The following is a 16,482-nucleotide window of genomic DNA, read 5'->3' as shown; positions in this document are numbered from 1 at the left end:
AAACGTATGGCAAAAAGGCACTAATGGTATGATTTTCTGAAACTAGCAGGCTTGACTCATGCAGTTTCTCAAAGTTAATCAAGGTCTTAGGTTCCAGATGTTACAGACTATATTAACACACACTTCTCTGATATCCTTTTTTCCCTGTGATTTTATCTCTCTAATTCTGAGAAAAATGTTCGCTCCAGTATTTTTTTAAATTTAACCTAAAGTTTTTCATCTGCTGTCTTTCTACATTACAAGTTTTGGGCTATTTAATAAAGGATTACTATAGATAAATGCAGAATATATACTGTAGAACTTTTTATTAGTTTTATTAGAGGCTAATAGCATCAACTTTACAGATTCACTGGTAATCAGTTACAATCTTGAAAAACACATTTAGTAGAAAATATTGCAAAGGTTTTCTATGCTTACTTTTAGCTTGCTACTGGTAGTCAGTGTTTACAGCAGTTCACAGAGAGCTGTCAGACCGTTGACACTTTTGCTTTGTTTCTTACACAAAAAACATGTATACTAAGTGGTGATGAACACTGATTTTACAGGAGTATATGTTATGTATTGAAATTATTAGCGAGGAGTAGCAATTTTTCATACTTTAACCATGACTATCGAGACCTGAATAGCTCCTAGACATAACTTCTTTACATGAAGTAGTTTCCTTGAATATAGAGATTATGTGTGTATTTTTCAAATTTAATTCACAGACACTGATTTGAGACATTTTTCTTTATAAATTTAATCTCTTTCAATTGTCAGCAAAAATTTTCAGCCAAGATTTCTTTCTGTCTGACATCAACTTCAAACTTTTCAGATTAATAGATGCTAAGTCAGGTATTTTTGTAGCCATAGGTGCAAGACTGGTCAAGTTAATTTTATTGCCTTTGGAATCCACGAGAAAAAACAGAATAGGTACAGAAGTAACCTTTCACCTCCTAGAAGCAGCAAACTCATGGGATGAGTTAGTCATTTAGTCTGCTGTTAGTGGCTTCGTTTCCTAGAGCTGTCATCAAATATCATGTAACAATTATTCTGTTCTGGTAGATATACACATAGAAATTCTCATTTGATGATATTTTGAAAAGGAAACTGCCTAGATTACATATTTTTATACTGTGATTTCCTGTTGAGGACTGATTTCTTTTTTTCAGGGAAAACACTTTTAAAGAGACAGCTTTTTGTTTTGATAATATTATGCAGTAAATAATGTTTCAAATTCAGTTACCTAGCAAATAAACTTCCTAAAGTTCATATACCTTTTTAATTATCTCTGTGGAGATAATACTGTGGAACTTCTAATGTACAATCTAAAGTTTTTATATTCTCTCAATGTTTGATGAGCCATCCCTGGTTTAAAGCTTATAACTATTTGCTACATTACCTGTCCAAATAGAAGGACAGTCATTATCAATATGCTGAGACATATTGATGTCAGCTTATTGTGAGATTCAAAAGGAAGCTGAAGAAAGTGATTCTGAGCAGATTTTTTGCTACTGGAGTAAGTGAGATTTCCCCCCCCCCCCCCCCAGTTCCTGGCACAAGCTGTTAGAGGCAAAAGCGTCAATACATAGTCTAGTCACCACAATCACACAAGAACCTTTTTCTTTTACACCTGTGACTGTCAGGCAAGTTTACTGGTCCTACCAGTACCTTTGAAAGGTAAAAGGAAATTTTAAAAAGCAGTGTAGAATTCTTGCAGTATAGACAAAAATTATTGGAATTACAATCAGAGATGACTTAAATGACAGATAGAAGCATGGGGAATGAACTTACTGGGAGGTTTAGGGTTGGCTGAATACTGCAAAGTGAAGAACAGTAGTATTAGAGTTTGGCTACATGAATTTAGCCATCAAACAAAACCATCAGCCTAAGAAATAGAGAAAATGTTGAATTCAGTCACATTCAGTCACTTTTCAGCAGTCAGCATTGAAACAGACAATGGAAAATTGTTAAGGTAATTGATAATAATTTATCAAGACTTCATTAGTGACGTGCTTCAAGGAGGAGAAATTAAAGCTGTGGAACTGCACTCAGTTTACAAGGTTTTGGTGTGAGAATAAAATATAGAAGGTGAGTGAGCTGTATACTTAGCAGACAGAATAATGTTACTGGAATGTGTCAGAAGTCGGTGGTTTCTTTCCACAAAAATTAGAAAAGCACTTTCATGGTTTCCATACCTCTGCATCAGCAGTCCTTCTCTCCTGGTTTCATCAAATTAGTTAGTCTTTCTGTCAGGCCTGCACAAATATTCCATGCAAAGTAGAGACCAGTAATTTGGACATGGTGCCATTTCCCCTCAGGTAGAGAATCACTTCTGTTCTTACAGCCAGGACCAGTTCATTCTGGAGAATCCATATGCCTCTGTTTGCACAATGTTATAACATACTCACAGAAAAATGATTGAGCTGGAAAGATAATAAACATGACAGGGTAGCGAACATCTTTTTCATATATATATAAATTTCATTTATTTCTTTCCCTACAAATAAATCACTGCCTTTTGCTGTGTTCTTTTAATTGGCTATCATTTTTACAATTTTCCTCAAGTCTTTTGGGTGATGACTGGAATAGCAAAAGGGCTTGAAGATATGGGGTAACCTTGTAAGGAAGGAAACCCAAAACAGTACTAGTTGACTACAGGGACTTTGGTTATTTTGATGTTGATGTCCATATCCAAAATATCAAATTTCTTTCTTTAAATTCTTTCTTTTCTTTAGTACCTCAGATACAGGGGAGACACTGCCTAGCCTTGTGTCAGAGACATGAGCTGCATAGAATTACACACACAGGAGCCAAAAAAAGTGGTTAACGTGCCACTTTTCTGTGGACCTCAGCCTGTACTGAGATTAAAGGGAGTGAATCCATCCAAAATTTCAGGACCATAGGAACTATGATCAGCTGCAATACTTTGGTTCTGTTGAATAATATGATATCATTGTTTACCTATTAACATGTGTGCTGGCATTAGAAACAGCAAAAGGTATCATCAGCTCTGTGACACTGTTCTTGGAGCTGTTCAAGCTCTTACAGCACTCTTTTTTTGTGTGTCTTAAAAAAATTGTGGGATGTTTTGGAAAACTAATTTTTGGGTTTGAAAAGATAATGTAATTGTTAAGAATTCAGCTAATATTTTCCTAGCTCAGGAAGCAGGAATGAATGTAAAAAGCATACCTTCACTTTGTTTTAACCCGTCTGGATTTGACACCCCCTCCCCTCACCCCGATCCCACTTTCCCCTAGGGAAATAGATCCTTTCTCAACAAGACCTCTTCCCTATGGCATGTAATGTTGCAATCCCTGATTTTCTAGCTTTCCAGCCTTCTTACTAAAAAAAAACCCTGTAATATTCCTATTCACAGGAAAAGTGAAACAGAGTAACTGGTATACCAAAGAGTACATAAGGAATTTGGAATTACCAAGGAGTTCCTGAGTTAAAATGTAATCACCAAATATTCCAGTTTCTCTCTTAATCCCAAAAACTACCTTTGTTCTTTCCTAGCTCTCAGATACATCCTGCATGTTTGTGTCTTTAGGTTTAGGTGCAGGTCCGTGGATGAATAACTGAGAACAGCTGAACTGTCTGACCATATTTTACTTTACTTTTGCACTTAAAGTGATCATACTGTTGCTGAAAAGAGCATAGTGAAGCCAAGGCCATCTTCACACGTTAGCCTGCTTGTACTGACAAATAAAGTGCCTCACTGCACCCTTAGGGAAAGAATGAGTCACTGCAGAGCCCCAGACAATTTTCTGTCCAGAGAAGGTAAGTGGTGAATGAACCCATGGACTTTTCACTGCAATTGAGAAACCTTTCAGAGACACTGAAAGCAGTAACAAGTCTACAGCTGGGGCTGCAGCCCCAGAGCTGCCAATGCTGGGTGTGAGGATGAGTTTCCTCACACGCTGGAGCCCTGCTGGCCCTGTTGGACCCACCTCTGCCCCTACAGGTGTGGGAGCTGTCTGTGACCATGCTTTGTTGTGTGCAGGTGTCCAGGAGGCTGTGGTGACCTGTCTGAACAAACAAACCAGGGAGACTGCGGATGAGACACTGTGTGTAACCAGCCGCCGTCCTCCACAGCTGCTGAAAGCCTGTAGTGTGGACCCCTGTCCCCCAAGGTAGGGTTCCTATGTGGTATCACCAGGCACAAGGTTTTTTTCCCAGATTTAAGAGATTTGCAATCACTGATGAAATTGAGAAGCTGATCTTTAAGTTACCCATGAGTCTGAGACCTCTGGGGACAGGAGTGCTTAGATCTGGGCTTTACTGAAGTGACTGCTGAAGTATGGAAGTAAAACATGCAGACAAGAGGCTGAGATGGCTCCCCAGGGTGCAGTACCATAGACTCAGCTGTCTGGGCTCAGCAGATCTGTGTTGTTGCCCTGGGACTTCTCTTCACTGACATGAAGTAAGTAGAGGTGATGTGAGTGAATAAAACTCTGCTGCTTGCATGACGTAGCAGATCTACACAGCCATGTCACTGTTGATAAAACAAAACCACCACCCTAAGAAATAGAGAAAATGTTGAATTCAATGACATTCAATCACTTTTCAGATCACAGATGATGACAGTCACATCACAGGTGATGATCCAAGGACCAGGGTTCTTTGATCTGGATATCACTTAATGGATTTTGAGGAATCCATGGCAAAAGCAAAATAAATATGCATGTGTGAGTGATTGTATAGTCTAGTATGTTGTCCAGAGCCTTTTAAATAACATTAGCAGTACAAAAAAGAAGAATTTTAAGTTGTACCCCCACACTCTATGGTCTTTTAGTCTGGAGGCACACAGTGTGGCTCAGGTATGCTCTTTCTTAGACTGCAGAGTACTTACAGTCATATTGACCAGGAAGTGCAAAGCAGCAGTAATACCAAAGGGGAAACTTCAGACTGCTTGCCTGTTTAGGTTCTTCAAGCAGAGAATTTGTAGATTGACCTAATACGCAGAGTTTTGTCAAGTTTAAGGAGACTTTTCCAACCTCCTCTCTCAGAACAGATTTTGCAGAACCTGTTCCTCCCTAGCCTCAGGCAGCTTCCACAATTATGACCATGAAAACACCAGATATTTGTTTGCAGAGATTCACATCTATACCCTCTACAACAGAAAATAGATGTCATGAGGTTCTTGAGGTTTTTTTAAATGGGACCTGTCAGATCTTCAAGATGTCCTGTATATATGTTGTCTTATTTCCCAGCTGTACACAGGTGTATTTACACTCTTTCAGTATTAAACCAAATACACTTATTTATAATTCTGGACTATTTAAAACAGTCAGCTGTCCAGGTGGTAGTTATTGTTTGGAGTGTACATCGGCAGGTATATATGTGCTTTATTAGACAGCAGGCTACACAGAGGTATGTCATTTTGAATAATAGTTTTTGGATTTTTGGTAGGCAAAAAAGGTTCACATTAAAAATCAAAGATGGCACCAAATACATCCAGCATGAAAGAACAACAAGGTCAGAAGTAAGTTTGGTTGGATGATCAGGATTTTGAGTCTGTGACAAGAAGAACCAAGAATGTTGACGCTTTTCACTGAAGCATTACAGGAATTGCTTATGAGGATATTGCAACACTCACTTTGTTAAATTGTCTTTATTGCTGGAAATAATACACAAATATTATATAAATATTTAAAAATAGCTTTGTAGGTGGAAGTCTTGTGATAATGGATAGGTTAGCAGCATCAGTGGAGCTGAGAGTGTGTGGTAGAAGATTGATCAGCCAACAATTCTGACATGGAAAATAAATACTCAGTGGATAAGAAAAAAATAAGAAAAAATGAAACACACTCATGTAGACCAGTATTTATGTGAATTACTTATAAAAGTAATCTGAGTAATTGTGTGAATACTTCTTGAATTAGTCTGTGTGATAATTCACAGCAGTGTGGTAACCTTGCTACCAGAGTGGAGCTAATGTAAAGCAAGGGGGCTGAAACTTCTTGCAAGGAGGCCTTGCAGGCAGTGTGGCTAATAGAAAGAAAGGCAAGAAGACAAGTTTATTTGTCTCCCTGGCGTACTGTGACAGGATAAATCCCTTATTTTGTGCAAGCTTCTGAAGGGCTATGGCTGCTAATGACACTGTATTAAATACAATGGTATATTATATAGGTTTCACAGAATATTCTGAGTTGGAAGAGACCCACAAGGATCATCAAATTCAACTCTTACATAATTGGCCCATACAGGGATCAAACCCATGACCTTGGTAAATCAATAGTGTATGAGTGTATACAGATTTTTTCTTCATAGTAATTAATTAATGCAGCCTTAATACTTATCAAAAAAAAAAGGCCTTAGAGCTTTCTAATTCAAGAAATCTTGGTCCAGGTGTCTGATGGAAATTTAGATTAAAATCCTGTCCTTATGAATGCTGATGAAGGCATTTCTACTAAAAATTGTAATACACTGTGGCTGTGAACTTAGATTTCTTTATAGGAGTTTCCAAAATCTCTGAACCATTGATACTTTCCAGATCTCTTGCTGATGACTTATAGAGAGAGCTGGATAGTCTCATAGTATTGGCTCTTCTCTCTGTTTTCCAGCTGCTGAAGTGCATAAGCAGAAACTAAAAATATAAAACCCCCCACTTTCTTAGAATGTTCTTGATCTGTAAGTGACTGTTGGAGCATACAGTTGTTGTGGGTAGAGAAGGCAGTCTCAGGAAATGGCAACTAAGATGGTGATGAATGTCTTGGTAGACAAGGAGCTGTTCTCCACAGCATGAAGAAAAAGCTGAGAATTCTTGTTTAAGAGAATAAAAATTCCATCTGATATATTGAGAGATATTATTCCAGTGACGTTTCTTGAACCTAAACAGCCCAGCTTGCTTAGAATTTAATGCTTATGTCTAGAATTTATAACAGTTCAAGATCTTGTTTAGCTTAAGAAAGAGAACATTTAAATATTAGAACTTCAAAGCTTAATGCTCCTTCTGCTACAGACATTTTTGGTTACATGTGATATTTTCTGTAGCCTCTCAAAAAATTCATCATGGACGCCATAAACAATTGTTTCAATATAGAATAATAAATAATTAATAAACAATTGTTGTAATATAGATAAACAAATGTGTTTTAATGTAGATAAACAAAAGCATCGAACCAGAGAATCTCAGCAGCCTTTCTGGAGGCATCAGAAGGCATACACTCCAAGACAAATACTGTAGAAGTAGTCAGCAAAGAGTAACTTCGTCCTGGTTTTGTTTCATCATTTTTTGGACCCCTTAGAAGAATGATACTAAAGGCATCTGCACTGTTGCTGTTCATTTTGCTCCCTACTGAGAATAAGTGGGGATAAACTAGAAGACTTCATTATTCACTTAGTACTTTATCTTGAAACTAGCCTGTGGTATCATCATCCTTTTCAATTCCTAATTGCTTTGATCTCTCTTGGATCAAAATATGGTAAAAGCTGAAATATACTGGCAATAGTTCAGATTTATGAAAACACTGGAAGGTGATGGTGCTTGCACTTTATAATTTCCATTGAAATTCTGGCTTAATATCTTAGCATATTACTATTCTGGGTACATGGAAGAGAGATAGAAAAACTAAACCAAAGAAATCTGTCTTTAGATATTCACAGATGTCTGGATAAGAATCAGGAAGAGTTGTACACAAAAATTGGAAGATTTCATCCATATTGAAATCTCAACTGAGTCTTCCGTGGTTTCAGATTTTGTTGAGAGTTTTTTGCTTATTGCTTCAAGAACAATAGCAGAAAAAGAGTCCAGTCCCTCTTCTTCTGGAAAACAGTATGACAAAATTTCCTGATTTGCACTGAACTAAGAAATAGGGCACTACAGAGCTGATTGCTAAACTGGGAGCTGGTAACTGACTTTCAACACAATAGGTACAGAGTAAAACTCATTTTCATTTACTTGGTATGCCTTTGTTTAGTTCTTCTGTAGAAAGGATACAGCTTGGTTTGATGTACTGGGAGACCCAAACTGCTTTCTACAGGAGAGAGAGGACTGAAGACTATAAGCATTTTAATTCAGTCATTCAGATACTTAGTTTGTGTAAATCAAGCTCCATCATTTCTAGAATTACATAGCAGTACTTGAGCAGAGCACAGTCTTCCCAGAAGTAAACTCGCAATAGCTGTTCAATGTCTAGAAGTTTCTTCTCTAAACAAAAAAACCACACACACACACAAAAAAACACACTCAGTTTTGCTAATTGCTATGTTTGTTTTCTAAATTATTCAAAAAAAAATTAAAAATCCCCCAAACAATTGGAAGAACCCTGTTTCAACATTGATTTTGCTGTTTTCAACAACAGAGTGACTCACAGCCAAAATATGTCTTCTCCTCAGCCTCCACAACCCAAATTACAGAGGCAGTCATCATCTAATCAGATATGATTGCTCTTATTTATAACAGCAACAGCATGAGCACCTCATGGTGAGCCAACAAACTCTACCAGAGGGCTGAAAGAGAATGTTGTAACTGTGTCATTCATTATAACTGCTCAATAGCTTAGTCAATGTGTGTTGAAAAGATTTGGTAAACATGTATGGAGTAGTGGAGAGATAAGCGAAACAATGAAAGCCAGATGGCTGAAAGTGGAGGAAATTCCTCCAGGCAATTTCTACAACTTTGTTCAGTTTTCAGAACTGAACTTTTATTCCTATACAACAAAGAACAGCTGAATGCCACAGAATGAGGAGGAAAAAAAAGTAGAAAAAGCAGATGGTTCTAGGAATAGCACACAATTTCACCCCGACATTCTCCCTTTACTCTTTCAAGCCTGTACTGTTAGCCAGAAATGATAGAAAACCATCTAAGCAGTTCTGATATCTCACCAAAGATTAAAGATAGCCTGAGTTAGTCTGGGCTCTAACTCATTACACAGTGTCTTCTTTTTCTCTTCCTTCTCTTTTATTTGTTCTGTGTCTGCTTGTTTTGTGTTTGTGTGATAAATCACCTGTTACTATTTTGATGTTTGTTTGGTGAATGCAGTATTGTCTGTTTTGCTCTATTTCACTTCCCAAATAAAGTGAAACTATAGAGAAAAATATCAACATGTTTTTCAATACATTTGGAGACATGAGGCATTAGGGTGGTCATAGGTCAGACATAGTGTAAGACATGCTTCCATGAACAATCTGAAATTAATTCAATCTGTGTGGGAGGGTCAGGGCTTTCTCTAATCCATTAAAGATGACCTCTATTGGAAGGGTGTTAATACAGATGTGTTTTGCATTGATGGAATGAAATATTAGAGCATCTCTATCTAATTCACAAAAAAAAGGTTAAAAGATTTGCATGTCAACAGATACTGCAGTATAGCCTTACTGGCAGGGGATACCAGTTCTTGCAGTTTGCTTTTTTTTTTCAGAGTCTTATAGACCACTGACATATTTGTTAAGTGGGATTCATTTAAGTCTATTTTTAAGTCAATTTTTAGTGATGGAATAGGTCGCAGAATCAGACATTAGAAAAAATATGCTGCCAGACAAGGCAGATTCACCCTTATTTGAAGACTTTTGGTTGAAAAACATCTTAAACAGGAGTCATGGACTTAGTCACCGAATCGTAATCTCATTTATTGCCTAGGTTTAATGTGCTAAAGACAGGCCTGTACAAAGACATCTAAACAGGCTGCCCTCCTTAGGCAGCTCTGTCGTGATGTATCTGCATTACCTGGATGCCTACCCTCCACTACTCTAATACTACCTTGGCCTTAAAACATATTAGTCTGTGGCCTAAAAACATTTATCTTCTCTCCCCTTTCCTATAATGTAATCTTCTGCTTTGTACCCTTTTCAGTTGTTAAGAGAGTGTCCAAGATGTGTCTGACAGCCCACCCTTCCCCTTTCTCACTGGGTGTGTTGCCTGTGGTGGAGTTGTTAGCTGCATGCTCCTCAGTATCCCTTAGCAGCAGTTACAGTGAAATCACCAAGGAGACACTTTTCAGCCATGTGTGTCACATTGAAATGTGAAGTGAAGCAAAGATACATAGATACAAAGATAGATACATAGAACAAAGATACATCTACATAGATGTCCAGGTGACAGATTTCTCCAAGTTAGTACTCCCTCGTGTTGAAGCAATCTCACCGTGCTCTACCACAGTTTTCTTATAGCTTAGTTTGTGATTAGTATTAGCTTGAACTAAGACTGGGAACTTATGGAGTCCCTCTGCAGAGAACAATTTATCTCCTTTTTTTTCCTGGTACAATTAATTTTCTGGATTTAGTCATGTTAACACAGTCCACTTCTTTCCACCCTTATCTTTACAAATGCTAGTGCAAAACAGAACTTAAGATTCAGTGTCATTTGAAATTTTTCAGTATTTTAGAGAAATATGCTCTCATTTCAGCATTTCATATGTTAGCTTCTACTCCTAATTTTTTTCTGTAAATTTATTCTCAGTTTTCTTGGCTGTTAATTTACAGCCTCAACAGCAGGGTTTCATTCCCTCAAGCAAGCTTTCCCAACAGCAACAATAAGAGCATATCTTTCCTCTGGTGACAAATATGAAGTCAAATGTTTTGTAGCATAATGAACAGGATTAACTTTTTCACTGCAGCATTAACATATGAAATAAGCTACAGGATCTTATAAATGGTTGAATTTATTATGCGTCTTCCCTTCCTTTAAAAAGGGATGAAGTGAACAGCACCATTATATTCTATAATATAGCTACTCATCAGAAAAATCCACACATGAACTAAATGGAGAGGATGCCCTCATTTCCATTCATTTTGGAGTGAATTAAATACCTATTAAAGGAGTCTGACTGATTAAACAAAGAATTCTGTATCTTCCAAGTAGGTCTGTCACATCTGCAGAAGCACAGCAAGACCTATTTGTGTCCATGAAAATTTCCATCTTCAGTTATGTGATCTTCATTCCTCTGGGCCCACTGTTAGCACTGTTAAATGCTGAAGGTCTCACTGGTGGAGTAGAGACAATTACCCGTTAGAACTGTGACTAAGCTGATGTATTCTGTATTGTAACCAGTTGTTAGTAGGTCATCATTCACAGCCTGAGGAGAGACTTGAACCACTCACACAGGCCAACAGCTGTGTATCTAATTACCACCCAGTGGATCCACAGACTTGTATTGTTATAACTGTATTGGATGGGAGTTTGTTAAGTTATAATACTTAGATGGTTCTGGTTCCTGATCTGAACAAAGATGTTTGGATACATCAAACAAGTTCATTTCCCTTCCCATGACGAAACAAACTGTGTTGTCTAAAGTCATTACTTTCTCTAAGATCTAAGAAGCCAGGTTCTCACTCAAGAAAATTTAAGGAAGTGTATTAAATTGATATTCTGTAGTCTGTGGATACTTCACAAACCTATGTTAGGGTGGAGATATGAGATGTTTTAATAAAAGTTTGCCTATATACATAGTGACTTTTCTCATACCATCACTTTGAATGTAATTTTTCTTTCCATTGAATCAGAATCAGTTGATACTTCCATGAATCTGAATATTTTAACATGGTTATTTGGGGTTTTTGCAGGTATAACATGAGTTTAGAGCCTTCACAGTCTGTGATGTTTGAATTTTTGAATGTCAATGTGAAAACAAACACCTTTATTGTGTAAGGGTGAGTGAGCTATTAAATAAATTATTGATCACAGTTTTAGTATCTCAAAGGAGAAAGTAAAAAGGAAATAGAATTGCAGAATGGCTTGGAAGAGACCTTCAAAAAATCATCTAGCTCCAACCCCCTGCCATGGGTAGGGACACCTTTCACTAGACCAGGCTGCCCAGAGCCCCATCCAACCTGGCCTTGAAACCCTGCATCCCAGTCAGCCCACCTTCCTTGTAACTTCCCCATTATTATATACTGGGCATGACATTCTATGGTGTCAAATATCCCTTTGGCCATTTCAGGTCACCTGTCCCAGTTATGCTTCCTCACACTTTTTTTCTGAACCTCCTCACCAGCAGAGCACAAGGCATAAAAAAAGTCCTTAAGTTAGGATAAACAGTACTTAGCAGCAACCAAAACATCAATATGTTATCGACATTATTCTGACACTGAATCCAATCAGCAGAAATTAACTCTGTTTGAACAGAAACTGGGACATCGTTGTTCTACTTCTTTGCACAAGAACCATGTAGACTGAGGTGCACAGTTTATTTCAGAAATTGGCAGTATTTGTGTTTCTGCATTGCTTCAATGTAGGTTGAGGACAAGGAGCATTAAACCATCCTGCTGTAGTTCCTAAGATGCATGTTCCTGCATGGATTTCTCATTCAGCTTTTACCATCTGCCATTACAAGTACAACTTGTGCTGTTCTATTTCTGAAACATCCCTGTTCTATTTCTTAACCAGCTTTACACCTTTCTATCTTTATACTAATTTACTGTGATCCTCAATTGTTCAATTTTTGAAAGGAGCTATAAAGGACCTATTTTCATTGTATCTCACGTAAAATATTGAACAACCTCCATTTAAGAAGCTGCTGCTTTAAACTTGAGTCTAAATCTAAACTGGCATTCATTTATTTTATCAAACCTAATTTGATCTGTGTAGCTATATTAAACACAGCCATTGCTATCACATATTTCAGTGCTGCAGTTGTCATACAGAGTAAAAGTCTTGCATGAAGCTTTTTTCAGTCGCCAGTATGTCTGCTAATCCCTCAAACCAATTCTCTGTCAAACCAACGTGAAGTTTCTCATTCTTTTGGGGTTCATGCATTCTGTATCTGTATTAGTCCCCTGAAGACCCACTGGACAACCTCCCAGCATTTTATTGTCAGAAAAACATAAACTCTCTTTTCTGTCCTGCTTGAATAGTTAATGTTCTCTGCCTTCAACTCAAGGGACAGCAAGAATTTTTTAAGGTGTGGAGAGTTACACATATTGCTTGGAGCGTGTCAGAAGGTTAATCCAGCAACCAAAATTGTCATTTGTAGAGTTGCTGCATATTCCATTTACTCTTTGTACTTCTCTGACTCTTGAGTTCCTTCTCTGTGTTCATCTGTTTGGCTCTGTTATATAAATACTGGCTTCCTGCTGTGTTCAGCTATAGGGAGCTGCAAGAATAATTGATATTGGTAGGTTTACAGAATGAATGCAGGCCAGTTCTTTCAGCTCCCAGAGCACTTTGATTAAGCCTTTGATCTGCTTACACCTGTTGTCTGCATATCTTTAATGGACTTCCTTCACTTGTAAGGAAGATGCTTTTTGGAGAAAGTACCTCACTCTCCCTTGTGCACAACAGTCCCCTGAAACCTTTCCTGCCTATTCAGCTCCCTTGTCACAGTGATGATACTGAACAATGGATTTTGTCAGGCTGGCACTGAACAACACTAAGCATGAATTGTTTTTCTGTCATTGTCAGTGATGATTTAGAAGTACTTTGCCTTTTCCTTTTTTTTTTTTTTTTTTTTTAATTGAGTATTACCTTTCTCAGAGCTTAGTTAAATTTCACTTTTCTTCTGAGGTGTACATGTACTCTACATGTATCTGTAATGTTCTCTCTGATACTAACTGAACCATAACAGTAGAGAGATCACTTCCTACAGAACTCAGACCCCTGTTTAAACACCAGGGTTGAGGTCTTAGCTCTCACACTTCATTTCAAAGGAGCAGTCTGATTTTGCTGTGAGTGATTTAACATCTGGGTGAAAAAAATTACTTTTACTCAAATTCTTAGCTTTTGAGCCCCTTTCTCTGAGATTTCTTTGGTTATAAAGTCAAGAACTGACTCAGGAGTTCTCATCTCAATCCTGTAGTTTCACTGCAAGAAAGTACGCTACCTAAACAGGATGGACAGTGACTCTCTCTACTGTCCAGAGTTCAAGATCACATTCTGACATGGTATTTAGATATGACAGTGAGAATACTTACTCAGGTGAAGATATATCTGCAAAATGAGCCTAAAGAAAGACTTTCACACCTATAAAACAGGAAGCTTTACCACAAACAGTGCTCCAGGTTTATAATGGGAAAGGAAGGGAGGAAATATATGGGCTCTGAGCAGACTTCTCAGTCTTCAGGGTCCACTGGAAGTTAGATTGGCAGAGGATGAGAGGAAGCCAGTATTGACATAATATGTGATTTACTCACTCTCTTGTATGTGCATATACCCAGCTGCCTCACAGCCCTTGTGCACTGAGAAATGTCTTTATGCAGGCAGGTGTCAGATGCTAAGTAAGATGTTTCCAGGCAAACCTTTCTCCACATTGATGAATGTTTATTTTAGAAATAAGAAGAGTTCTTTTCTATCACTTTCATGTGGTTTAATCACAAAAAAAAAGACAATAATTTCATTTTTTTAGAACTACTTTGGAAGATCTTTTTGTAGAAGGGTGTTTACTTTTCCTGTGCAGTATTCAATTTTTTTGGCAGTGCTTGAAGGGACTCTTTCAGGATTAAATCATATATCCCTAGAAAAAATCCTTACAACACCTGACACCTTAGAATGATTTGGGGGTTTCTGTATATTCTTTGCATACAGGGACTAATCCAAAGCTGTTGGCTGCATAGTGCTTTGGCTAAAGACTAGACATTTTCCCCAGGCTAGCCCATGTTTCAGCAGTTCTGGTCTCATTCACCTCTGGAGTTCAACACTGTGATGGTTCGGACTTGGCTCCCCGCCAAATACCCAAACCCCCAGTAGCAGCCCCTGCCCCTTACCCCTTCCTTCTTCCCACAGGGCAAAGGAAAAAACTATGCAAATTGAAGAACCCAAAAATCAAGCTAGTTATATAAAGAATATATATTTGATGTATATTACAGTTAAGATGCTATGTACACAGCAAAAAGGAATCCGAACACCCCCTGAAGGGATAGGGAAAGGGGAAAAGGAACAAAAGGAGACAAAAAAAGGGACACCGAGCGGATATACGCAATCAAACCTGAGAACTAGTAAAATAACTAGTAAAACAAATCTCACCATGTCCCTTAGAAAAGCAGGATTGGCAGGCACAGCCAGCACTCTGCTATCCTCCACGTGGCAGGCCAGCGGTCGCTGCAGGCCTCAGCCTTAGGTAAGCGAGACCAACACAAGGACCCACTGTTCCCAAACCTCGCCGGAAGAGAAGAAAGTGAAGACCTCTCCTCCCTTCTTATTTATACCCCAATTTACGTAAAAATCATATGGAATACTGGGAACACTGCCTCTTCCTTGGTTACAAACTGGTAACCAAGGAAGACCTAGATTAGAACCACCACAAGCACAAAACCAGGAACAAGGTCCTCCAGTTCTTCACCTAAACTTCTGGGGCATAATATGATATTGAACCCTTTTTGGTTTTTTTTTATTACAAGAAAGAAGGAAAATTATTTGACGGTCTTAATGAGAGAAAGGCACGTCACTCCAGGGTGTGGTGGTGAAATTACAGTTTTATTAAGGTGGCTCCTGCCTTTTAGATGGCAGGTGATGAACTTTCTAGAAGAAGGGGTGAAACTTGGGAGGAGCATGCAAAATAAAAGTATGTAGCGTAGAACATGGGACTGGCTTACACATATAAGGAAACATGGGACATACAAGGAAATTACTGCATTACAGCAGAAATTAACTGATGGGGAAAAAGGATTTTAAGTAAATAGGGAATAATGCAGAAATGGGAAAAATACAATGAACTCTCAAAATGGGGAAACCTGATATCGCAAACAGTCCCAGAAAATGCCAAACAGGGGTTTTGTCTTCATCTGCATCTTCCACTCTGAAACAATCTCTCCATTGTCAGCATTCCTCCTGAGACGCATCTCCCACAGTTATTTCCAATTAAAATTAAATTTATAGAAGTCTTCAGAATTTTATGTTTAAGTTATGTGTTAAAAGGTTTTTTCTTTTCCTTGTAAACAGCCTGAACCTGATCACCAATGTGCAAGTTTAATTTAGGCATTATTGGGAAGATTTCTGTTAACTATGTCAAGATAATTAGAAATTGCATTGTTAAGCTGGTTTTTGAGAGAATCTCTAATGCTTTTAGACTTATATTAATAATATGGAGTAATTGTCCTGTGATAGTAATCATGATTTTCATTGCATTGCTTAGATAGGCCTAATTTATTTAATGAGAATGTTCCAGAAAGTTGCAATTTCTCATTAGTCCTTTAGAAATTGGACTTAAAATTCATAAAAGTAATTTTATATTACAGATTTTTAGTCTCATTCATAATATAAACTGACTTATAAACATCCTAACTCATGTTTTTCTGGTAATAAAATCTGTTCATTACTAATTCACTTCTAGTTTCTAGTTCCTAGAAAGGCAGGACGCTTTTGCAAGTGCTTCAGTTGGTTGGCTTTCAAATGAATTTTTGTCTAGACTTTAGACTACACCCTTAGCACTATGTGTAAGAAAACCTAAAGGAAAACCATTGCCTTGAGCAGTAAGATCAGGTATGCTACTTGGTGTGCCTGCCTTCATATGCATTGTGTATCTTCATGTAGTTGACCGACACTAAAAAAACTACTAAGGTATCCTGCTGGAGGAACGAAATTGTTCATATGAAAGTTAAAAGTTTCTGGGATCAGTTTTGATTTTG

At 37.8% G+C, this 16,482-nt stretch overlaps 1 protein-coding gene across 6 annotated transcripts in view; it reads left to right on the top strand.

Annotated features, from left to right (window-relative positions):
- The window catches only part of ADAMTSL1 (ADAMTS like 1), a 180,373-nt gene that overhangs the window by 105,026 nt on the left and 58,865 nt on the right, over window positions 1-16,482 (top strand). For all 6 annotated transcript variants that reach the window (XR_007630626.1, XM_050329953.1, XM_050329950.1 and 3 more), the window contains one exon: window positions 3,986-4,115. Coding sequence is in view for 5 of the 6 variants with exons in the window: in XM_050329953.1 (XP_050185910.1) it covers window positions 3,986-4,115 (130 nt within the window). In the remaining variant the exon portion in view is untranslated. The remainder of the gene's footprint in view (window positions 1-3,985; window positions 4,116-16,482) is intronic.

This window comes from Myiozetetes cayanensis, unplaced genomic scaffold (assembly GCF_022539395.1).
Source record: "Myiozetetes cayanensis isolate MyiCay16 unplaced genomic scaffold, myiCay2020 scf4, whole genome shotgun sequence".
Taxonomy (NCBI): Eukaryota; Metazoa; Chordata; class Aves; order Passeriformes; family Tyrannidae; genus Myiozetetes; species Myiozetetes cayanensis.
The sequence above is the reverse complement of the archived record's forward strand: the minus strand, read 5'-3'. Positions and strand labels throughout refer to the sequence as shown.